The following is a 25,543-nucleotide window of genomic DNA, read 5'->3' as shown; positions in this document are numbered from 1 at the left end:
TAATGAGGTCTTGGGTAAGGCCCGAAGGCGATCCCTCGACCTGGGCCGTATGTTGGGGGTTGACCCCTGAGTCAGTCTGAGGATGCTCTTCCTCCGAGCTATCCTCCACGGTGGCAATGGCCCCATCGTCGTCCCCTACCTCGTCGACGACTTCATCAAACTCCTCGTCTCCCGCGTCATAGTCATCCCCCTACGACGCAGGGCTAGAGTCCGAAACTTGAAATACATCGTCGTCTCCAACAAATTCTTCGAAGATGTTGTCCGGCGGGGGCGCCGGGGGTGCCGATAACTGGGCTTGGAGTCTAGCGGCCCGACGAAGCTTGAGAGTCTTCTTACACCGGAACTTTGAGCAGGCCATATACCTGGCCTCATCATGGTCCGGCGACAAACATTTGTTGCACACTGGGTGCACGTCGAAGTGTGAATACTTGGAGGTGCACACCAGACACCTCTTAAACGGAGTTTGTTCCATTGAAGTAGTCTGGAGCGTCGTGTAGGACCGTCCGCGCCGACAGCACGCGGAGAGGTAGCAAGAGTTCGGAGCTGAGAAATAGACAAAACCCGAACGAAGACTATACCGACGCCAAGCCTAAAGACCTTTTGGTCTCAAGTTAGGAAAGTTAAACAACTATCGATTCCGACAGAGGGAACCGAAACACATCCGAACCCAATGGCGGAAAAAAACAATCTGGGGATGGAGGCGATGCCCATGCGCACTGTAGTCCAGGGGAGGAGCCACCTATCTCGTGATACTTCGAAGACTCTTCCAGGACAACAATGTGCAATCATCCGGACCCAACACTAGGCGGCGATCTATGCACAGATATGAATTCAGCAGCCCACATGCCTCGAACATGTAGTTAGGCCCAGTAGATTATTTAAGTCACTAGACCTGGAGGTCTAGTACCATTTTTAGGATTTTGAGAGGCCTGGAGCAGTAATTGTGTGTTATTTCCCAGCTGTAGATAACTTGCCATTTCATTCACATGACAAGTGTTCATGACCACAATATGAATGCTCTTGGACACAGATCCATACTTGTTTCATCATTTTTATTACCAAGAACTGCGCATTTGAAAAACGTTTTGCAAAATTCCATGTAATGTGTCCCATTTCAATTGTGTTCCAAGAGGATAAATAAATACAGAAGGCCACATGCTTTAAGTAATTTGTGCATTATAACGATGTAGTCTAGAACAAAAACTGTTATATTCCCAATGCAATCAAATGTCAGAGGGATAGGGAAGCATCGGGGAAAAGAGAGGAAGGGAAACTGGAGTGAAGAAGGCAATGATAGCTCATGTGTATGAGGGACAGGGAAGCTGGTCATCTCATACTCAAACAAGCACTGCTGGATAAAGACCAGCGCATCAGGTACACACAAATGTAAGGAAAATGAGAACATCGGGATGCTGGGAGCCAAGTTGAAGACAATGAAGTGCCCCAGTGCTAATAAATGGCTAGTTGCTAAAGGCCCTCACCTGCATTATGGTCTTCAGCAACAGGTATAGCCCGCGGCATCGGCTATACAAACATTTGTTAAGGATCTTCAACACACTGTCTGGCAAGTGAGAAATAATGCCTGTTAAGTCCTAAAAGCAACTTTCCACAGATGTACACCAACACCTGCTTGCAGATTAGTCATGGATCTCCTCTGAAAAGAGGCCAAGTTTATTTTTTTTGATGAACTGTTATGCCCTAAAAAAAGTACGTTTTTGAAAATCACACTTAGGAAAGGAATTGAATTTGAAAAAAATTGAAATGCAATTGTTATTTTTTACGAAATGGGTGGATTCTTCAAGACAAGCCTTACAATAAATACATACAATATGCAAATATGTATCTTCAAAGCGACAAATACTGTAAACTTGTATTATGCAAAAGATTTAACATAATAGACTGACAACTGAGTAAGAGGATATATATCTTAAAATCCATTGGCGATTGGGAGAACAAAAGCGTCTTGAATGAAGCTCAGCAACAAGACTTATATACAGAAATGTTTAAATAAGTTGTTTGTATGTATGTGGAGTCTGCACAACGTGAACCTAGCCATGAGGTAGGGGGACACTGTACTTGGTCAAAGGCAATAATGCACAAGATCTTAACTCGTATTCCCACTTCGAGGGGGCATCACTGCAATAACTGACTGGGCTGCATCAAATGGCGGTTTTCATATCTCAAATATTAGCGGCTTCTCATATTCTCTACTCGCTAGACCAACGCAGTTTTCATTTTGGACATGCCGAAGAACAGGGCACTGAGAGATTCGATCAGGGCAGCTGTGAAACTGTCATTAAATTAATGTGGTTTTCAATATAACTGTAAATGAGTTCTTAATGTTTAAGATAAATGTATGTGTGTAATCAAATATTAAAAGTAATTTGCAAATAAAAAAATTCATACAAACATTTTAAAGTTAAACAGTGCTGCCACAATTCCTATTCCCTTTGTCTGCTGATGGCTGTAGAGACCCTTCCCTACACTACCATTTTGACCACTCTGATCACCAGAGACACAGCGGACGTACAAATGGTTACAACATGTTTATCAGATGCTCCGATTTCCGTATTTTCGTATTCCGGATTGTCAAGGCCCCTGTATTTTCACCATTCTCGGGCTGGCATGGCGTCAGATATGGGTACAAGTCCTCGGAGAAGGTGTCCTTGAAAGTAAATAGCAGAGATCGATCTTCAACGTTGTAAAAGGAAATCCTTCCTACCTCATAGTCTAGAAACACGCCTACTGCGTTGGGTTTTACTCTGGGGTTCAGCCGCGTCTCTGTAGAGGTGAGCGCCCAGAGGGAGTCTCGATTCACCAACCAGACTCCCCAGTACCCGTCTTCTGGCAGCAGGGTGGTCTTCCCCTTCCGCTTCACCGACTTCCGGCAGACGCCCAGGCCCCAGTCCGTCTTGTCTCCCACCTCCACCTCCCAGTAATGCCTCCCAGCGCTGAAGCCCTGGCTCCCAAGGACTAGAGCGATGCTGCTGAATCGCTTTGGGTTCTCGGGGAGAGTATTGCTGGTCACCCCAAACTTCACACTCTTCAGGTTGTCAGAGAGGATGAGATAAGGATGGGCTGTTTCAGGGTCCAGGCTGACATCCACTGCAGGTAAAAAAAGATGGGGTTAGCTTCAGGACAGTTATTAGAGCGCCAGTACACATGGGGTATGAGACTCAGACGTGTGATTTATAAAATAATTACTTAATGATTCCACTTAGCTTCAATATATAAATATTTATCTCATGGTGCTATCCTGGTAGTTAAAGTTAAGGTTTGTAGATTTATATAGCGCGGCGTATCACCCGTGAAGGCATCCTGGTAGTAGGTACTACTCCAGCCCTGGATAGCCACCCCTCCTTTTAACACTGAGCTAATATAGAAGCAAATGGTATATTTAAATAAAGAAAAGGTTGTGGTTTAAAGCTAGAAATAGATTGTGGTTCGATATATTCACAAAATCAAAGCCGTTAACTTCAGACTTACCTTCCTCATGGGAGGTGGAGCCAAGCAAGACTTAAATCATGTAATGATATGTGATATAAAAGGTAATTCCTAAGAGCTGGCGCAGGATAGGGCAATTCAGGGGCGAATGGCAAGTGATGTCTCATAACCAGAACAGCTGGTTGGCTACAATGATCCATCAGGATCCTAAGCACCGATACATGAACGGCACCTGCCATACCCACACTAGGGGTTGGACACAATTATCCATCTGGGCCCTAAAATGTTAGTAGAAGTCTGAATCCTGAATAACAGATGGGCTTACATACAGTCATTCAAGCTGTCTTAAGAGCATGACTACACAGAATGATCCTGCGTCAAGTAAAGTGTTAATACTGGTGATCCAGGAGCCGAAGAGAGGAGGACAGTAATGGGACCTGTAGAACAACAAAAAAGGTTTCGATGCACAAGATCAGTATCCACAGTGTCGGGCCCGCCCCTCAGCAGAGTGCGTCACAGTCATCCATGGAGTCATGCTACCCTAGTACAGTGGCACCTCCAGAACCACAACCTAGCACAAGATCAGATTTTCCTGTTACACTGACAGCAAACCCGGACACAATTCTGTGTATTCCTACCAGAATTCCACTTTGACCTAAGCTTAATGTAGGATTAAGATAAAATAACTATTTCCCATTATCCCTTTACAACCAATAAGGATCAGATAAATTTACCTGCAAAACAGCGGACTCGTCTCCACTCTGAAACAAAGGAAGGAAGCAGCACATATTAGAAAATGATGTAAAACAACACAGAACACAAACAGCAGAGGCACTAGTTGCTATTAGCAGATTGAGTTGCGTGTCTTTGAGATGTGGTTAATCGTGTGTGCCTGTTTGTGTGCATTTATGCACATCTGACATCTGACCACCTAGCCAGCCTGGCGTTTGAGCCAATGGCACTTTACACTAGGACTTCTAATGGGGATGGAGGAGGGAATCGTGCACTTTTTAGCATACCTGCATGAAAATATGAAAGCCAGAAGAAGGTTTGGTCCAACGGTGAAGTCTCTAATGAAATTAAGATCTGCTGAGGTGCGTTGCAAGTTGCGTGTTGGCACCCCTATTATGTATATTGTATATTAATGAGCTTTTCACCTGCACCACTTATGGCACCTTACTTCCTACATTGCTGTACGTGGACGATGCAGTACGGAGGGTTCGCACCCAAAAATCACTGTCTACTGGTGCACTCATTTGTTCTATTTATGGCTTCTCTTGATTTGCAAACCAACTTCTCAAAGTCATATATCATGGCGTGTGGCCCGAACGCACCCAGCTTTCAACACTTGCTGTCATTCCCAAATGTTTACAAAGCACAAGCACTTTCTCTTATCTAGGATTAGTTTTGCTGCAGTTGGCTCATGGGTACCTAATATTACTCACTGTAGGTTGAAGCTACCAGGGCAGAAGACTCTCTTCAGTCTACCTCAGCCACCTGGGCGGAGGGCACTTTTTCCACTTCCACAGATGTATGTGACACAGTGTGTCTCCGCTGCACTGTATGGGACTGAGGTCTGGGGTATCGCAAATTACAAAGCTATTCAGGAGGAGGAAATTCGCTTCCGCAGAAAAGCCCTCTCTGCCCGTTTGTCCTCTTCCCACTTTGTCATGAGGAGATGGGACTTATTTATATGGGGGATCGCATTCCAACTCACCCCCACTCCAGTGGTTATCCATCTGGAGAACTGAGGAGGCGTCTCTTACCAGAGAGATTATGAATGATTGCCCAGCATGAGACAAAGGCCTTGCTATCCCATGGATAGCGTAGGTGACGAAAACCTTTCAGGAGATTGGGATACCCCATGCTTTCTGAGCCTGCCTCAAGCCATAACTTGAAAAGAAAAGCATGTGCAAAGGGGATGATCCAACCTAGTCCGATCCCACAGATTAAATATGGAAATGCTAAAGCGCATTGTTGCGGCTTATTTGTGCTTGACCCCGATAGATCACAACCCAATTATTTGCTTAGTGCACAATTGTGTTGCAGTGGATGTTTATTACTTTGTTTCAGGGCGGACACAAAGTATTTACTTTGCTTTCCACCGGGTTTCCAAAATGAATCCTGAACTAGCCCAGGTCCCTGTGACGGTAGATCTGGGCAAACAATGTATAATTCCTTTTATGAAGTCTCGGAATTTCAGGCATAGTAGTCCAGATTTTGATTTCATAGAACATCTGATTGATGAGCCTTGTTTTGATGTCAGCTCCTTTTGGAGAGGCGCTGTGTGGTCACGAAGCTCAATGAACTTAATATACCACGTCTTCATCCTAATAAGTAGAAATATGCAAGATTCTTATCATATTGTATTGTATTTTTTAACAAGATGTGCTGCTGTGCAGTTTTAATTTATATTGAAATATTGATATACCATATGTTTTTATTCTGGCATTGTGCCGTTTTAGATTTGCTTCTGCACCTGGATAAAGTTATCCTGATTCTGACTTTGTATTTTACTTTTGGCAATATTGATATGGGCCTATAAACTCCAGCTTGGATAGCATTGTTGTGTTTAAAAACAAAACAAAATTAGCAACTATCAGTGTTAATAATACCAAACGCAGGATATGCCCCTGGATCACTAAAATCAGCCCATAATATCCAGCGCCCAGAAGGAATACGTTACTTACCCTGTAAGCATCTGCTCAAAGCATGGAGTGCTCTAGATTCACATGCTTTGCATACTGATGCCACCTAATGTTGGGCACTGACATTTGCAACTGTTTTTTCTTCGAAGAAGTCTTTCGAGTCATGAAGTATAGCAACTACTCCCTCAGTTGCTAAAACCCACTGGCACAATTCCATTGTTATTTTACCGCATAGTCGATGAGCGTAAAAATGGAGCATTAGACAGGAAGGAATATGCTACTTATCAGTATGCATCTGTTCTTGCCATGTAGGACTGCTGGAAAGTAGCCTATTCCGTTCGAGGCATGTGGGCTGCTGAATTCATATCTTGTGCATAAACTGTATAGCAGTATCTCCTCTAGCGGTGGCTACCTGCGCCAGCTGCAGCAGTTTGAAAAATAGTTTTGAGGACAGCCTGGCCTACAGCAGCTTGCAGTTTTGTTTGTACATCTACACAGTAGTGTTTTGTGAAAGTGTGTATGGTGGACCATGTGGCTGCCTTACAGATATCTTCAAGGGGAAAAGCCATGGATGCCCCCATTTTTCTTGTGGAGTGTGCTCTTGGGGGGGCGGTTAAAGTGCGTTTTGCATTTTGATAGCATATTTGAATGCATTTAACTATCCATCTGGCTATTCCTGCTTTTGAAATAGGGTTCCCTTTGTGTTGTGGTGCAAAAGCAACAAATAGTCGTTTTGTTTTCCTAAAGGCTTTAGTTCTGTCCACATGATAAAGTAGAGCTCTCTTGACGTCTAGTGTGTGCAGGGCTCTTTCAGCTACTGACTGTGGATTTTGAAAGAATACTGGCAGTTCTATTGATTGGTTGATATGGAAATTGGATACAACCTTAGGCATAAATTTAGGGTTTGTTCTAAGAACCACCCTGTTTTCGTATACCTGCATGAAAGGGTCTTGAATTGTAAGCGCTTGTATTTCACTCACTCTTCTGAGTGAGGTGATGGCCACTAGAAAGGCAACTTTCCACGTTAGGAATTGTATTTCGCAAGAATGTAAAGGTTCGAAAGGAGGGCCCATTAGTCTGGTAAGCACTATATTGAGATTCCAGACTGGGGAAGGGGTGCCTAGGAGGAATCACCCTTTTTAGACCCTCCATGAAAAGCTTTGATTGCTGGTTTTTAAAACAGTGAAAGGTGTTGTCTGTTTTGAAGGTATGCTTCAATGGCAGCAAGGTGTAGCCGTATTGAAGAGTATGTTAAGTTACATCTTTGTAGGTGCAGCAGGTAACATATAATGTTCTGTATTGATGCGTCTAATGGATTGATTTGGTTATTGTAACAGTAAATAACAAATCTTTTCCATTTAGCTGCATAGCACGCACGTGTGGTTGGTCTTCTTGCCTCCTTAATGATATTCATGCAATATGGGGGCAAGTTCAGATATCCAAACTCTAAGACATCAGGAGCCAGATCGCTAGGTTCATTTGGTTGGGATCTGGGTGTCTGATTTCTCCATGGTTCAGAGTTAGAAGAGGAGGTGCAAGGTGCAGTCTTTGATGGAGAACTACTGAGAGTTCTAGGAACGTTGTGTACCAAGGTTGTCTCGCCCATGTGGGAGCAACTAGGATTAGTGTGAGGGAGTGTTGCCGCAGTTTGCGTGCTACCAGCGGGATCAGTGGTGCTGGGGGAAAAGCATACGCAAATCTGCCTGACCAGTTCATCCATATCGCATTGCCCTGTGACAATGGATGTGGGAACCTGGCGGCAAAGTATTGGCATTTTGAGTTTTTGTTTGTGGCGAACAGGTCTATTTCCGGGTGACCCCACTCCTGGAAGAATGGTTGGAGGACCTGGGGGTGAATCTCCCATTCGTGTAATTGCTGGCTGTGCCTGCTGAGCAGGTCGGCAACTTGGTTGTCCCTCCCTGGAAGGTGTTCTGCTAGGAGAAATTTTTGGGGGGGAATCGCCCACCTCCAGATCATCTGTGCCAGATGGGACAGCTGTGGAGAGTGCGTTCCTCCCCGTTTCTGGATATAGTACATTGCAGTCATGTTGTCCGTCCGGATATTGCTAGCAACTCTAGTTGGTTGATATGCAGCCTTTTCTGCTTGTTTGTCCAGAGCCCCTGTACTGTGTATTGAAGGAGATGGGCTCCCCAGCCTGTCAGTGATGCGTCCGCTGTTAGTACTAGTTGTGGGACCGGCTCTCGGAACAGTCGCCCCGTGGAAAGGTTTTGTGGGTTCCACCACTGCAGAGAGTTGGGAGTGCGACTGTCGACCAACACTAGGTCTTTTAGTTGTCCTTGAGCCTGGTTCCATTGCCGTGATAGGCATTCCTGTAATGGGCGCATTTGTAGTTTGGCATGGGGGACAATGAATATGCAGGAGGCCATCATGCCTATGAGCTGCATAAAGACTTGGGAAAAGGCAGAGAGTGTTGTGGTTGGAATTTGCGAATGAGGGTCTGCATACTGGCTATCCTTGTTGAGTTTGGATACGCCTTTGCCACCGAGGTATTTATGGTGGCTCCCAGGTACTGCTGTATGTGGGACGGTTGCAAATGCGATTTTGTGTAGTTGATTGAGAATCCCAGGCTGTGTAGCAGCTGGATTGCTTGAGATGTGTGTGCTGCGCATTGTTGGTACGATTTTGCTTGTATAAGCCAACCGTCCAGGTAAGGGTACACATGGTCGTGCTGCCTCCTGAGATGTGCTGCCACGGTCGCTAAGCATTTTGTGAACACTCTTGAAGCCGTGGTAACCCCGAAGGGCAAAACCGTGAATTGGTAGTGTTGCCCTTCTATTGTGAACCAGAGGTATTTTCTGTGGGCTGGATGGATGGGTATGTGGAAATACGCATCTTTGAGGTCCAGTGTTGCTAGGAAATCCCACTGTTGTAGCAATGGGAGCACTTGTTGTAATGTGATCATATAAAAGAGCTCCAACAGTATGTATTGATTTAGGGGTGTGAGGTCCAATATTGGCCTGAGAGAGCCGTCCTTCTTGGGAATAAGGAAATATAGGGAGAACACTCTCTTCCCTTGTTGATGGAAAGGGACTTGCTCTATGGCCCCCTTTTTTAGCATGCAGTTCACCTGTTGTTGTAATAGGGTGATGTGTTCTCTGGACAATGGACGATGTCTTGGTGGTATGTTTGGTGGTTCTAGACAGTAGCCAGACTGGATAATTTCTCCCACCCACCTGTCTGTGGTAATTGTGTTCCAGACGGGTAGGAACTGTTGTAGTCTGCCTCCGACCAGTGTTATGTGGTCTGGAGGTAGTGTGATAGAGTCACTGTTTTAAGGCAGTTGAGGCTCTGGTGTTATTGCCTCCACGTCCTCTTCCCTTGGTATTGTTACCTCTGTAGCCTCCTCTGGTGGTGTTCTTAGCAAAGGAACTTTATGCATTACCTTTATAAGAGGCTGTTGTTTGTGAGGTATGTCCTTGTGTGTTTGCCTAGTATGAGGAGCGGAAAGAGGAGCCCCTTTGTTGCTGAAATTGCAATGCCCCAACAGATTTTGCTGTCTCTGTGTCCTTTTTCATTTTATCCAAATTGGTGTCGACAGCAGGGCCAAACAGAAAGTCCTGGTTAACAGGCTGGTTAAGGATAGTGGACTGTACCTCATTTTTAAAACCAGAGATACGTAGCCATCCATGTCTGCGGAGTAGAACGCTAGTGTTGATTGACCTAGCTGCAGTGTCTGCTGCGTCAAGCGCCCATTTGATGGAGGCGTTTGTTATGAATTTTTCCTCCTGTATGAGATCTTGGGCTTGTGCTTTTAAAGGCTCGGGTAGGTGTTGCATTAGGGTCTCTAGCTGGTCGTAATGCGCCTTGTTGTACCGAGCCAGTAGAGCTTGTGTATTAGCTATCCTCCACGAGTTGGAGGCTTGTGCCGCTATTCTTTTTCCTGATGCCTCTAGTATCTTTGACTCTTTGTCTGGGGGGGGAGGTGCTACCCCGGTTGTTTGGGAGTTGGCCCTTTTACGTGCGTTGGCCACTACCAGTGAATCAAGTGGTAACTGCCCTTTGATGTAAGTAGGGTCTGTAGGGGCTGCCCTATACTTTTTCTCTATTCTGGGGTTGATTACCCGTGCCCTGGCTGTGTCCTTAAATATGTCAGGGGCATGTTTCAGAACTCCCTTTAACATGGGAAGTGTTTTGACACTTTTTTCAGATGTAGGAAAGGTGTCAAATAAGAAGTCTTCTTCAACGGGGTCATCATGCAGATCCACGTTGTGGAACTGTGCAGCCCTGTCTATGAGCTGAATAAAAACTACTGTGTCGTCAGTAGGAGATGGTTTAGTAGGATAAGAGGACATGTCAGGGATGGGATGGGTGTTATAAGGGTCAGTTGGCTCTTCCCGTGGTTCCTGAGGTTCAGGATCCTGTGGGAAGTCATATTGAGGCTGTGGCTCATCTCCTGTGTCACCCTCGTTGTCCCCGTGATGAGGGAGAATAAGGAATATAAGGATTGAAAGGAGTAGTAGGCATGATAGGTTGAAAAGGACTGAAGGGTCTAGAAGGAGAAGTCCCAAAGTCCTTTTTCTTTAGTGGAATAGGGGACTGAGGTTCAAAGTCCAAAGGCCTCTTTTTTCTATGCAGGATGGTAACTATCAATAAAAAATTTTGCCTGGTCGTCAGAGGGATCTGGGTGGAAGAGTTCTTCCTCAACATTCCTGGATTGAGTCTTAGGCTTTGGTTTGTAGACAACTTTAGGTTTAGGAACCGGCTTTTTCGGCTCGGGCCTTTTTTCGGGTCGAATGACTTTTGGGTTGACGCATTTCTTTTGCTCCGTAGACTTCTTCGGAGAAGTGTTGTCTCCAGAGTCGATGTTTTTGTTGGTATCGACTGGAGTCTTTTGTTTTTTCGGCTGAGCGTCTTTTCCAGAGTCGATTGGCTTTTTCAGATCGACTGGTGTCTTCGGATCCGGTGTTTTCGGCCCGAGAGGACGTTCTGGCTTGGACGCGTGTCTCGGCACGGCGCCTTTTGTCGGGTCGACGTTTTTCGGTGCCAAAGGCTTGTTTGGGTCGGCGACCTTCTTTGGTTCGGCGCCCTTGGGTTGTGTGTCCTTGTTCGGGTCGACAACGTGTTTTGGGTCGACAATTTTGGGCTGTACGGCCTTCTTGGGGTCGACAGTCCTTCGGCTCAACGTTCTTTGGCTGTACGGCTGCTTTCGGATCTACGCCCTTCGGGTCGACGACCTTCTTTGGCTCTGGAACCTTCTTCGGGACGATGTTACTGGGCCCTGTGGTTTCTGAAAGTTTCGGAGCCGGATGGCGGGGCAATCGAAACTTTATGATCTCGGCTAAGGCCTTTTGGCGATACCTTGACCGGAGCCGTTGTTATTGGGGTAGATGGTGTCGGGGGCAGGGTACTCACGATTTGCCCTGGTGGGATCTCGTCATCGGAGTCAGAGTAGTCCTCAACGGTGACGATCTCTAGGTCCGAGTCCGGCGCCTCTTGTAGTTCTTGGTAGTCATCAAAGATGTTGTCCGGATCTGGTGCCTGTCGCTGCATTTCTTGCCTAGCTGCACGTATGTTCCGAATAGTTTTTTGGGATCGAAACTGTGCACAGGCAGGACAGCTTTCCTTTTTATGGTTTGGGGAAAGGCACTTGTTGCATACTGAGTGCTTATCAGTATGTGGGAACTTTGCATGGCATTGCGGGCACCTTTTAAATGGGATTCTTTCCATCGACGGTCGGCTCAAGTGACGTCGAACAGGCCCAACGGCCCGCGTCGGCGACCGCTTGGAGATGGAAGGCTGGATCGAGTAGAGAGGTACCAATCGAGAACAATTCCATCGAATCGAAGGCCTTTTGGCCTTTAGAAAGTGTTTGTTTTCGCTTCTGAAGTTGGAGTATAGGAGTTTGCATTCGAACCCAATGGCGGAAAAAAACAATCTGAGGATGGAGAGGATGCCCATGCGCACTGTAGTCCAAGGGAGGAGTCACCTATCTCATGATACTTCGAAGACTCTTCCAAGACAACAAGTGCAATCATCCGGACCCAACACTAGGCAGCGATCTATGCACAAGATATGAATTCAGCAGCCCACATGCCTCGAACACTAGGCTGATCATCTAAAGAGTTAAATACAGAGGGGCAGATTTACAAGCCCCTTGCGCTGCCAGTGCATCACTTTTTGTGACGCACTGGCAGCACATTTTTCTGCCCCATATTTACCAGGATAGGAAAAGACACACCAAGTGGCTTTTCCTGACCTTGTAAATATGTTCCCTTTACAAGCTACACTTTTCGTGAAAGGGGTTTTCCATGGGTGTTGCAACACCCATGGAACCAGACACATTTCCAGATGTACAAGAAATTGTAAATCTGGAAATGCATCTGAATGTCACACCTCCCAAGGGGGGGTTGGGAGGGGAGGAGTAGGGAGGGGCAACAAGGAGAAATGTATTCATTTCTCCTAGTTTTTTCCTCCTTCCATGAGTGCTGCATTCTGCAGCACACATTGAAAGAGGAAATCACATCTACTGATTGTTTATGTACAGGGATGTGCCCCTTCCTGTAAATAAACAATCATTTAAATCAATTACGTTTTGCAAGTTCTATGTGTGCTAATGCTGCACACTTAGAAGTTGTAAAACACCCTTTCTGATTGTAAGATAACCCTTCCTGCACATAAGCAATCATCCTCGTGATGCAGGCATCCTAGCACCATGGTGCAAGGGTGCCTGTGTCAGGACATGGCAGCAGTTTGTGTGCCAGCACAGGGGGAAGCACAGCGATGCGACACATTGTTGTAAATATGTTGCATGCCTGTGCATCAAAACTAACGCAGCGAGGCACAGCAAAATGGCTTGCTGCACAGCGCTGCGTTAGTTTATTGTAAATCTGCCCCAGAGAGTTTAAGTTTATAGAAAACTTTGTGATGGAGAACATTGGACATTGTTCTGGCTAGCGGATACTCCATCATTGGCAGCATTGGTTTCTCTCTTTCCATCTGAAAGATACGTCTATATGGGCCTTCATTCCGATTATTTACAGGCAGTTTCCTGACCAGCAATCAAGACCCCACTTGAGGCCACAAATTTTGGTTCCCTTTTGTAGAAGCACTAGGGGTTCCCTCCGTAAGTACTTAATTTATTTTATAAGACATTTTGTCTCACTCATGGTTCTTTTCCCACTGGGGAGATCAATAGATTGTTAGCCACAGATTTGTCCTGACAAGACCCTACATCTAATAGAGTCAAAATGTTGTCGACACCACGCATACAAAAAAACCTAATAAGCTTAACTCAGGAACAGGTTTGGATTATTTGATCCAAGAAATCTTATATTTATGGTTGTTTGTTGCCTACAGAATACACTTTTTTCCCCCTATGTGTACTTGGTTGTTGATCTTTTGGCTTTAGGTGGTTCACTTTCACCGGAGATACTATGCACTTATTTACTGTTTATAGGTCCACTGCACTTACTTTATAACTATAAAGTATTTTTTAATATTGTATTTGGAAGTAATGATCTTTTATCATTCCTTTAAATAAACATTGATTGTGCCCAGCCATTGTGGTTGACTAAATTATTATTGGGATAACTAATGAAACCAATGAGACCCGTTTTGTTTTGAATATATTGTCTAATCGGGAGAGCAGGTCAACAGAGTTAGCAATCTACCAGTGTGTGGCTGATTGTGTTGCTACCCTCTAACCCGTTGCAACAATATTTTTACTCTTCTTGTCAAGTGGTGGGGTATCCCCTGTACCCTGGGAATTAACACGTTTCTGCGCTGGATGGACCACAAGGCGGGTCATTGTTATGTTATGTTATGTTAGATTGCATTTTTATAGCGCTCGGCTACTCGGAAAGAGTGTCCCGGCGCTTTCCACAGGCAACTTGCAGTGTTTGATCAACATAACAGATAAAAACAGACCCCTCATTGGGTGAGTGTTTGTATTTTTGTTGACCCTGGGTGTGAGGACCAAAGCCTCGACTGGCCCTTTGAAGGTCTTTGGTGCTGTTTTGAGCATTGAAAGGAACTGGAGTGTGCGTTGGGTCTTTGAAAATGTTTCAACCAGGAAGTCACTATCTACTTTATAAAAGGTAGCTGCCATATGTGTAACCTTGTAGTGTGAGGTAGTGTTATCGGGTGGGGAAGATTTTGACAGGTAAAGAACAGGTTCTGATCACCCAGGGATGGACATCGCAGTGGTCCAACAGCTCATCCGTGGATTCAGGATCATAGGGGATGTATTTGGTTCCACTGTATACAAGGGGATGCCCTGCCCTTAGGAAGAGTGCAGTGATTCTTCTAACGAACGAGAGGAGGTGGCACGGATGGTGGGAACAGTGAGAGTTAGGGAGAAGCAGGAGGAGGAGGAAGAAGGGGTAGAGGAGGAAGAAGTTAAGAAGGGAGAGGTCTAGTGCCCCTGTCCTTATTACTTTAATGCAGGTGTCTCCAACCATTCGATTGTGAGCTCAAAGACACCTTCAGAGTAACTCACAGCCTTGAGTTCATTATAAATAAGCAGAAGGTCAAATTTTTCTTTTAAAGTTATGGGAAGGATGTGTTTCTTTTACATTATTATCTTCAGGGAGCAGGGCCTGATAATGAACAGTGCTGGATTAAGATTTATGACCCAAGGCACAGATGTGAAGAACTCAAGGACTGAGGTATTCAAGTCTAAAATAATAAATGTCCTTGTCAACTCAATATTACGTGAGAACAAAAATGATGCTTCTAGATGCTTTTAAGTGGGAGAAAATTCATATGAATAGTTACCTTAATGATTAAGCTAACTCTTAATTTTTAGTTTTTTCCCACTTCAAAGTGTCCTATTTACAAGCAGCAGTCCTCTAGTTCCCAGTGGCCAGTAGATACTGTGCCATATTTATAACTGGCAAATATAGTTTTAAATGGGCGAAATTTATAGTGAAGAAAGACATTGCTATGAAACATTGAGTTAAATGTTTTTCTCAACTTTAAATTTTTATGTCTCAATATTTAACGATGTTACAGCAAACAAATGATGGACGGAATGCGGATAATAAAAACATTCTTAACCAGGCAAATGATCTGGGTTAAATCCATCGTTCTTTTGCCCATTACGCCACCCCAGTTTGGACCCAGCCATATGCAAAACAGTCTTGACCCTGTGCCCTATGGGAACAGTCCAGACAGAACTGTCAGGGCAGGTCCTCCCTGGACCGGAAACAAGCATCCTGGGACTGGTTTCAGGGTATGTCAAACTTCATCAGCCAGGCTAGCTTAAATCTAGTGGCACAGTGAGCAAGGGACACACATCTGGGCATAACCATCCCACTTTGGGTGACAAGTGTTACAGCATACAAAGGATAGACGGAATGCTGATAATCCAAACATTCTCCTTCAGTCAAAAGATCTGGCTTAAATCCATCGTTCTTTTGCCCACTACGCCACCCCAGTTTGGACCCAGCCATATGCAAATCAGTCTTGACCCTGTGCCCCATGGGAACAGTCCGAACTGCCAGGCCAGGTCGTCCCTGGACTGGAAACAAGCATCCGAGGACCGATTTCGGGATTTCACCGCTCTTCAGCCAGGATAGCTGGAGTCCAGTGGCATGGAGAGCACGGGACCCACGTCTGGGCTTACCCGTCACACTCTGGGTGACAAATGCAAAAACAATTGATGGACAGCATGCAGAACAATGTCATACATTCACCCCAGTACAGAGATCTGGGCCTGAATCCATCATTTTTTGCTCCCCATGTCATTCCTGTTTGAACCCAGCCATATGAGAATCAGTCTTGATCCTGTGCCCAATGGGAACAGTCCGCCTGAACTGCCAAGCCAGGGCTTCCCCGAACCGGAAACAAGCATCCTGGGACCAGTTTCGGGGTAACACCCCTCATCAGCCAGGCTATGAATCCAGTGGAAAAGTGAGCAAGGGACCCACGTCTGAGCATACCCTGCAAACTTAGGGCAAACAAAGCAAACACAAGGAGATGATAGATGGAGCACTGAAATTTTCAGTCACTCACCCCCAGCCACAAATCTGGGTTGAATCGATCATCGTTCTTTAGCTCTCTCCTCGCCACCTCAGTTCAGATCAAGCTAAATGCAAATCAGTATTGACTCTGTGCCTCATGGGAACAGTCCAGCCCGAACTGCCAAGCCAGGTATTCCCTGAACCGGAAACAAGCCTCTTGGGACCAGTTTCAGGTTAACACCCCTCACCCAACCATTGGGTGCAGGGTCAAGACTGATTTGTATATGGCTGGGTTCAAACTGTACTGGCATGGGGAGCATAAAAACGATGGATTTAGGCCCAGATCTCTGTACTGGTTCAACATTCTAATGTCTCTGTTGTTGGGCTCAGTAGTATCTGTTAGCTACTAGCAATGGGTCCACAACCACCATCTAGCACTCAATTCATCTCTTAGGCTAAAAAGTGTCATGCTCTAATGAATTATAGCATGTCTAGATCCAAAACAATCCACCCCAGTCGCAAGTGTATTCTCCTTAAGAATCTCTCCACTAGTGACTATCCTATCATGGTTATGGCCTTACTTTCATCCAGGACAAATCTGTTCCTATTGTTCTACTGGGTCACTTCAGACTTCATTAATATGTTTCAACTGCGGACACTCAATTCTTGGCCTACAGAAACTAGAAAGCTCTCTTCCGTCACGTACGACAAATCACCAATCATCTCAACTTAAAGAAGTCTGGGAAAAACGCCCTTTTCTGTTAGCTCCTTTCCCCTTTGTCACTTTTAACTTGTCTTAAAGGCCATTTAATATAAGTGTACCATAATTCAACAACATGCTAATGTTTTTACCTTTAAAATCGCTTATCATTCTATTCAGGTGGACGTTTTGCTGATGGAAGCTCTGGAGAGGAACCTCTTCTGGAGAAGGCACGGATGGTTCTGGTACCTTCATCTCCTCACACCTACGAGCAACATTTAGATGTCATTATCTAAATCTTGAGCACACAGCACACTTTGGAGGCATGGATGCACTGCTGGGTTGAGGAGAGGAGAACGGAATATGCATAATTAAGGGGACAGGTTTTACATTTTTGTGCGCATGGCTAGGAGGTGGAATCGATCAGAAAAGCATAAGGACTGGGAGACTACGTTGTTTTCAGGTCTCTTAATTTCAATGTTGTTTTCTTGCATAATACCCGATACCAGTCCTCAATCTGTAAAATAGTAGATGCCAGGGCCAGGGCCCAGGATATTTCTCAGGAGGCCGCTGCTGCTTGTGTCACATCAGGCCCCAGCCAGTGCTGCCAAACACCAATACCGATAATACCTACTTACCATTACAGTCCTACAAATATAAAAATTTGGACCGTACTAAGTGGCATAAAGCTGTAAGAGAGGCCTGAGACCCTGGTATTACTTGGGATCATATACTTAATTGTTAAACACCTTGCTCATGTGGTTTTAAAAACAATAGACTGACAGCGGCACCGTGTGGTAGGCTGCCCTATATATATGTGATCATGTTACAAAATAAGTGTCAGTGCTTAGCACTGGAAAACACCAGCACAAATTAAGGACAGCCTGATATAGGTCATGAATATGCATTTTGCTCACAAATATTTGCTCTTAACTACTTGCTGAACACACATGCGTGATTGATGATTTCATGGTAATATCGCCAACGAGGTAAACATGTTGCTACAGTTGCATTATTACCTCAGTTTTAGCAATTTATGTATATAAATGGGAACTATTACATATCATTAACCACAAGTTTTCCGCATTTATCAGCGTAGGAGCTAAACCAATATCACATTTCTCAAATAGGCGGAACATGTTAAATCTGCAATGAACAGATTATGGCACAATAAACAACCTTTTTCACACTTTACAAGGCGACCGCCATAACTGAATTAAGGCTGCTAGAAAACCCTATTACAAAGTAATCTGAAGAGAAGTAGCTTTTCTACAGCTCAGCTTTGCTTGGAGTGGTGCTAAAAGTCGGAGTGAAGGAGAAAATGCATTCTAGACAGGTCAATTACTGTAAGAAAAAAACACAAGGTCAGTAAGCCTCTTCCAATCATAGTTTTTAATGCGTTGTTGAATAATGTAATAAATACTAAAATATTCTAGGTCTACTGTCATACACAAAAGTTTGTGTTAATTTACATTTATATTTAATAAACAAGTTACCTGAATGAATGAATGAACGAATTAGGGATTTATAAAGCGCGAACTAAGCCCATGGGCATCAAGGCGCTAAGGCTAATATGGTTTCTGGTGGATTCTTTATCTAATCATAGATTAGTCACTTTTAGAATAACGACCAAGCACTGACTATGGCTGGGAAGGGCTCCTCGTTTGCAGAGCTGTGGCGACCCTTTTTATCCCTTCTCTCCTCCGAGTTTAGGGAAGTCACTTGCACAAGGTATCTTCGCCTGTTGAGATTATCCGACCACAGTGAGACCGGGGGCGAGACTAGAGTAACACAATGAGTTCTTAATGCTGAACACTTTTCTTTCTTTGGCGGACAAGGGACGGGGTGGGGGGAGGGATTGAAGGGGGCTAGGCGTTACACATATGTTGTGAATTTTGTTCCTCACATGCCTGGGCCTGCTAATTAAGCATGCAGTATAGCTTCGATGGGCTGTGTCTCAGCCTGACTTTGTGGAAGGTTTTGTCTGTTCATAAAATGCAATAAAAGATTTAAACCATAAAACAGATACCCAAGCAACGCCAACCAAATGTGGAGGGTCTAAAGAGCGTGCTCATACCAAAATGTCCTACAGAAATGAGCGGGTAAAATGACCCTCTCGGAAGACCTCACTGTCGAGACAGTAGTGCTTGGTGAATGTGTGCAGACATCCGTTTTCAAGCCTGGCAATTATCCAAAACAGAAACATCCCTCACTAATGTTATTGTAGTCGCTTTAACCCTGGTGGAATGGGCATACAGACCATCACAGGGATCCTTCTTGGCCAGAGAATAGCTTATCTCAGAGCACAGTATCATCTATCTTGACAAGAGTGCTTTTCTATACCACCTTTTTAGGTCGAGTCTGTGCAGCGCATACACTGCTCTGCGAGGCATGCTGTATTTGAATAAGGACGTGAAGCTCCGCCCACTCTCTGCCCATATTTTTCATTGGCTTGTGTAATTTTCCTTTGTAAATGCTGGCTTCTGATTCGTTAATAGGCTCACTAATTCCTCCTTAGTACCACTTTGTCTTCATTTGTAACCTCCCAAGAGGACTGGCACTTTTACTTTGGTTGTTACACAGTATGTCTTATTTAGTCGGTAAGCACTATTTTCTTTAATGAGTTTCTCCTACTGCGGGAACGACATGCTTTCCTGCAACATTCAGCAATCCATGTGCGCTTTCACTTCCCAAGCACCCCTGGGCAATGGCGGCCACTTCTTTCAAATGAAATTGGTTTCACATTTACAAGAGTTTGAGCTATTGGCATTGTAAATGACAATGCCTTTTTTATGTGTTAATTATCAAAACAGATAAATTAAAGGTATTGTCATTTACAATGCCAATATCTTAAACTCTCGCAAAATTGAGAGCTATCGCATTGCAAATGCTTGTTCTTGGCACCAGCAAACTCCTCAAGGAGCAAATTGTTGAAACATACTTCTTAATGTTATGTGTATTTGTAGAGCACATCATTCACCCCAGATGGTCACTTGTGGTGTTCCCCAGGGTTCTTCTCTTTCTCCTCTTTTGTTCAATCTTTATATCTATCCCCTAATCTTTGCACTCCAGCAGCTGGAGGTCACCGTACATAACTATGCGGATGACCTCCAGCTCATCTTCAACCTCTCCTCTTCTTCCTATTCTATTTCTAACTTTCAGACTACCATGATTTTTATCAGGGACTGGATGAGCCACAACCATCTAAAGCTGAACCCGGATAAAACTGAGTTGGTTCTCACGGGTGGTTCTTCCAGTCCCTGGAACTCTTTATTTTGGCCCCCTTCCTTTGGTCCCCCTCCCACTCCCTCTTCCACAGTTAAGACCTCAGGTATCAAAATGAATAAACATCTCACCTTACACTCACAAATTAGTTCTGTTGTCTCTTCTTGCTTTCTCACTCTCCGCACTATTCGTACTGTTTCTCGCTTCTTTTCTCCCCTGGCACTTAAACTGATTATGTCCGCCTTGGTGATCTCCCGGCTGGACTACGCCAATGCCCTGTACAACGGCATTCCGGCGTACAGCCTACGGAAGCTCCAACTGGTCCAAAACCAGGCGGCCCGACTAGTGTACGGCCTTTCCCGTTCCCATCACTCAACTCCTTTATTGAAGGCGCTCCACTGGCTACCTATCAGGGAGCGATCCCTTTTCAAAACTGGCTGCATGGTCTTCCAGGCGCGCCAGGGCTCAGCTCCCGTTTTCATTACCTCTCTGATAAGGGAGTATGTCCCTGCCAGAGAGCTTCGCTCATCATCCCAATCACTTCTGCAGGTACCCCGCTACAAGCGCAAAAAGTGGGGAGGGGCCAATTTCCCATCTCTGGCACCCACTTTTTGGAACTCCCTCCCCGACCACTTACGGTTCGCCAAGCACTACTCTTTTACGCAAAGACCTCAAAACCTTCTTATTCAATCAGGCTTTCCCTCTGTAAATTGTCGTTACTGCTCCCTTCATTGCACCAGTACCCATTGACTCCCCTCTGCTAATTTTTGTCTCCATAGCGCCAAGAAACAGCACGGTGAACGCAGCGCTCTATAAATATTTTAATTTCAAATTCAAATTCATGGTATCCAGGTGCTGATAAGCAGGTGCTGCTTAGGTTGGGTCTACATGAAACACAGGGCTTCAGTTTTTTTTATGAACTCGAGAACTGATGTGAAGGGACGGGTCATTCCAGGCTCCAGTAAAATAAAAGGCAAGATAAGGCACAACCTCATGATCTGCTTCTAAATATGTGGGGGCTGTGTTTGAGTGAGAGGCCAACTGAGTGGGGGTGTCTTGTATGTGTGTGTAAATCAATACAATTTTTGAGGGAGGCAGGCCCTAGATTTTACATGGCTCTTCATATATGTGTAAGGAGTTTGAAGACTGCATATTTATAGATGGGGAGCCAGTAGAGGTCTTTGTGGTGAGGCGTGACATGAGTGTGGAGAGAAAGCCTGAACGTGAGACTGGCTGCTGAGTTTGGAAGGGTCTGGAGTCTTCTGGTCAGCTGGCTGTTGATTCCAAAGTGTAAAAATTATGTACCAGCCCAAAAGTCAGCCTGTATTCAAAGAGCATTGGGCTAGAACAGGGGACACCAATGAGCAGCTCATAAGCTACTTTAGCTACCTCCGAGTAGCACACTTGTGTGCAGCCCAGCTCATTAAATTAGAAAGCTTTTGCATGGTTGAATTAATATAGATCTACCAAAATTGAAATTACACAACACTAATAATATTAGTAGCTCTCAAAGCATTTCATTGAACATAATTAGCTCAGTGTAGAAAAGGTTGGAGACCCCTGGGCTAGACTGACAGATGAGATCACCTTTCTACCAAATGCAACAATCCATTTAGATTCCCTATCTGACAGAGCAGGACAGAATGCATTTGGTTTATTTTACTTATAAATGCTTGCTCCAGAAGAGTCAAGGTGTTGAGTCAAGGAGGCCGGGTCATAATGGGTAGGCCAGTGTCGCCTGGCCAAAGGTCAACTCACTAGGGGAGCCGAGCATGGCTTTGCCCACAAGGCTGTCCAAGTGTCTGTAAGAGCCCCAGCGAATGGCAGTTAGAGTTTTGATGAGGTTTGCCCTCCTTGTAGAATCTTTGTAAGAAGGTTTGACTTTGTGGGTACAGTCGGCAGTTGTAATTTAAGGACTTTTGCTGCCCTGAGTACCACTACCCTGAGAGAGGCACTCTCCTTAGTGGGTGGACACTGAAATTATTCCAGCTCAGTTTCTGAACAGGTATCCAACACCCTGTATCCTGTAGTTCTATGTACAGGCGAGCATCAGTATAATAAAAGGGGAGAGAGTCACTGTCTGCCTCCATCATTGCCTTCATCCTGAGGAATATTCTGGGGGCCCTTGAACTGAATCCAAATCGAAGCCTCCGTCATTTTATAGTACTGGCATTGTGAATAGGCTGGGAATCCCACTGTACGGTTTTTGGTTGTGCCTTGGTGATTTCGTAGTGTGACATGGACTTACTTCAGGCCGACGCTGCTCCTATCAGAGATCAGCTTCAGTATAGATTTGGCCCAGGCGCAGCTGGAGTCAGCATCAGCACCGCTGCTGCTGTGACTGTGGCCCCAGCAGTCAGAGTGGAACTATCGGACAATTCCAGCAAAAGTTGGGAGGTTAGACCAGTACATTTAGTTGGCATCCGGGAAGGCCCTGCTGGCGAAAGTGAAATGCCTAGTCTTTGTGGTCCAAAGATGACGTAGAGAGAACTATCACCTTTAATATTTGCAACAAGGACATGATGTTGCCTAGAGGAAAACCAATAAATTATGTTCTTAAAAAAAAAATTGCAGCACGGTGGCCTTCTCAAATATCCTGATCTGCTAACAAGTTGATAACGGTGCTAAGAACTCGTGCACGCCTACCAATGAGTTCACAGTCTGAAAGCACTGGCAGGATCAGGTCCTTAAAGTGCCGACTGCTTGGCTTCTAACCGAGTTTCAAGTGGTGAGAGAGGGAATAATCTAATTTGAATTTTTTTTTAAGTGTTTTTATTGGCAATTCTTATATGACATAAAAGTGAGGCGAATGGCCTCTCAACAACACAGGAAGGGGGAGGTACGAAGGAGGGAGGGGGTGATTCCAAAGTTGTCACATTGTAATATAAAACATGGCATCTTCAGTGCATCATGTCTTCTTTGAATAAGGACAACATAGTTCAATGTGCCAGAAACAAGATGCACAGTTCCTTCTTCTGTCTTAAATCCTGATCTACCTCAACACCATAGAGCGGGTTTTACTGATTCATTTAGACCCCTCCCCTCATCTCATCTGTCATCGATCTTGGATCATGATCTTGGCAGACTGGCCTTACGTCACTCAGTTGTTCATGGCAAGGTCTGTGCATTATCAGCACCTAAGCACATTACACACCCACACACATTACACACAATGCGAGATGGGAAAAATGCTTACCTGGTGAGCAGGCGTCCACTATCCTGTGGAGATAAAAAGAAAAGAAAAATAATAACTGACATTTCCTCTTTAAGGTGGTTGGAAAAAACATGACAACAGTTATGAACAAGCAATGGAAAATCCATATCTATTATACCAGTACAGTCAGTGCAATGTGCTGCACAGAACAACTAATTATTCTGCTTCTTGCTCACCAATGGTAGTAGGTCATTGGACAGCGCCAGTGGAACAGTGCAACCAAGGTGCAGGCAGCCCATGTGATGAAAAGATTACATTTAAGCAGAGATGGCCACTCGTGCATGGAGCTTCGGCTAAGCCCCCCTTCTTGGACTGCAGGTAAGGGTTCTAAAGTGTGTCAGGGATCACACAGATCTGCGGACTGTGTATGAGGCGGATTCATGCCTAGGGGTTTCCTGAACCACCCCGGTTGGGATAGGAGTCTGAAATGAGACATCACAGTGAGGCCAGTTTAAGATGGCACCATCTCCATAATTACCTACTGAAGGGCCATGTAGCCTTTAGGAGAGGAAGGTCTCAGCATCAGTGGTCACCTGGAGCGTGCTTGGGTGATATAGAGGAGGCTCATGCTGGAGCCAACAAGCGAGACAGCCATCAGAGGAGATTCAGCAGGATGACCACGGTTCTGCCCCAGTTTGCTGGTGAACATTGAGTGCATATCCTGGATTGTATAGTAGATCCCTGCATGACTCAAGTGACCATACATCATTGAATGCAGAAATGCTACACTATGCTGAAAAGAGCAAAACCTTTCAAAGACAAAGAGTAATTCCTTCTTTATAAATTCATTAGGTCTTGAAAGGGCTCCCACAAATAGAGGGAGCAAATTGCGCCTCCCCTCTCCCCAGCCCAGATATCGTCTCTCCACCCAAAAAGACGATATTTAGAACACGTGATATTTCAGTGTTTGATATTCTAACAGCTGTAGTCCCAAAAATCAGAGATTCAATAATAGGAACTGTTGTACTGCCACAGTAAATTCCACACTAGAGCTAAGATATTTTCCACGTGAGAGGGTATCCAGTGCCGCGCATATGGGCTCCGTCTGGTAGATAAAGGAATTCATCAAGGTGGCTGCAAAAAGTGAAGGGCTGCTCTCCGGGAACAAGAGGATCCACATTTTTCCCGCTTTGTGACATGCTACTCAGGGGAGGCACGACTTACAGGATCTACAAAAGGAGCCGATTGCACTTTGCTTGAAGGCATCGCTCTGGCACCCAGTGGGACTGAGTGTAGTGATGGATGGTACAGTGCTGGTGTTTAGTCACTGAATTGATGGTAGGGATTCTCTGGCATTGATGGAATCCATGGCCACAAGGCTAGAGTGCCTCAATGCCATAGTGATGGCACAGAGGTGCTATTTAGTGGGGTTTCTTTATATGCTCAAATGTGGGTAGTCTAGAATACAATCAGATACTGAGTTCTCGTTTGTTAGAGGTTGCAGGTGAGGCTTCCTCATCAGTTCAAAATATTTTCCAAGAAATATAGTGGTGACGCCAAGTATTGTAACATAACATGCCCACTCATCTGCTGGTTTCTTTATTTTGTTCCTGGGGGACATGATATTTTAGATCTTATTTAACATTAAAAATTCGAATCTGGGTCATTTCTACATTCTGTGTATGATGTTCACTGTATTTCATCTGCTGCCTTTATCAATAAAAAATGTTTTCATCTAAAATATTAAGTTCCAGTGCAGTAAGCAAAACTAAAGAGCCATTTTTGACACACTTTAGATATTGCCTTCCCTATTCAAGCAGCCACAGCTTCCAATCCCAGTCTTTTTCTAAGGGCTGCAAAATAATAATGTCACTTCAGGCACTGCCCTCGACCTGGATTGTAAATAATTAGCAGTGGCAAATAGTCAGGCGGCTAGCGGTGGCCTTGGGTAGGTGGTAACCAGTGAAGGGAATGGTCAAAAACACTTGTGGAAAACACTAACTTACTAGCAAGGAAAGCTATACCCCCAGTAAGATTCAATAGTCATGGCAACATATATCATGTTTTTGTAAACTGCCTCTTGATACATTTTCATGTATTACGGTTTCAGTGCAGTACTCTTACGTGTGCCTAAAAACAGATCTTACACTATTCATAACCAATGATGCTCCACATGCTATCACTGTAGAACCATAGACATGTCTGAAATCCAAGTGAGGCAGCCTTTCCTTGATCGGACATGGAGGTTACATGGGAATAAGTCTGGGTGAGCCAGCGCCAAAATATTACAGTAATCAGAAACCATTTTGGGAATGAAGGATGGTTAGGATGGTTTGGAGGACAAGCTCAGAGCCAAATCATGGTCAGATTATTAGGCTACCTACTGACCATGTAGATATTTGCATTTTGATTCACTAAGGGTACGTTTGCTTTTGCGGATATCATGAAA

General features: G+C 44.8%; 1 protein-coding gene across 2 annotated transcripts in view; it reads right to left on the bottom strand.

The window, feature by feature from the left end:
- Window positions 1-1,035: 1,035 nt before the first annotated feature.
- The window catches only part of LOC147717671 (E3 ubiquitin-protein ligase TRIM39-like), a 94,248-nt gene continuing 69,740 nt past the window's right edge, over window positions 1,036-25,543 (bottom strand). For both annotated transcript variants that reach the window (XM_086924462.1, XM_086924463.1), the window contains exons 5-8: window positions 23,137-23,159; window positions 16,868-16,980; window positions 4,179-4,205; window positions 1,036-3,105 (exon numbers count right to left, since the gene is read on the bottom strand). In XM_086924462.1, the coding sequence (XP_086780588.1) occupies window positions 2,537-3,105; window positions 4,179-4,205; window positions 16,868-16,980; window positions 23,137-23,159 (732 nt within the window). In that variant the 3' untranslated portion in view covers window positions 1,036-2,536. The remainder of the gene's footprint in view (window positions 3,106-4,178; window positions 4,206-16,867; window positions 16,981-23,136; window positions 23,160-25,543) is intronic.

Source organism: Lissotriton vulgaris, chromosome 5, assembly GCF_964263255.1.
Source record: "Lissotriton vulgaris chromosome 5, aLisVul1.2, whole genome shotgun sequence".
Taxonomy (NCBI): Eukaryota; Metazoa; Chordata; class Amphibia; order Caudata; family Salamandridae; genus Lissotriton; species Lissotriton vulgaris.
The sequence above is the reverse complement of the archived record's forward strand: the minus strand, read 5'-3'. Positions and strand labels throughout refer to the sequence as shown.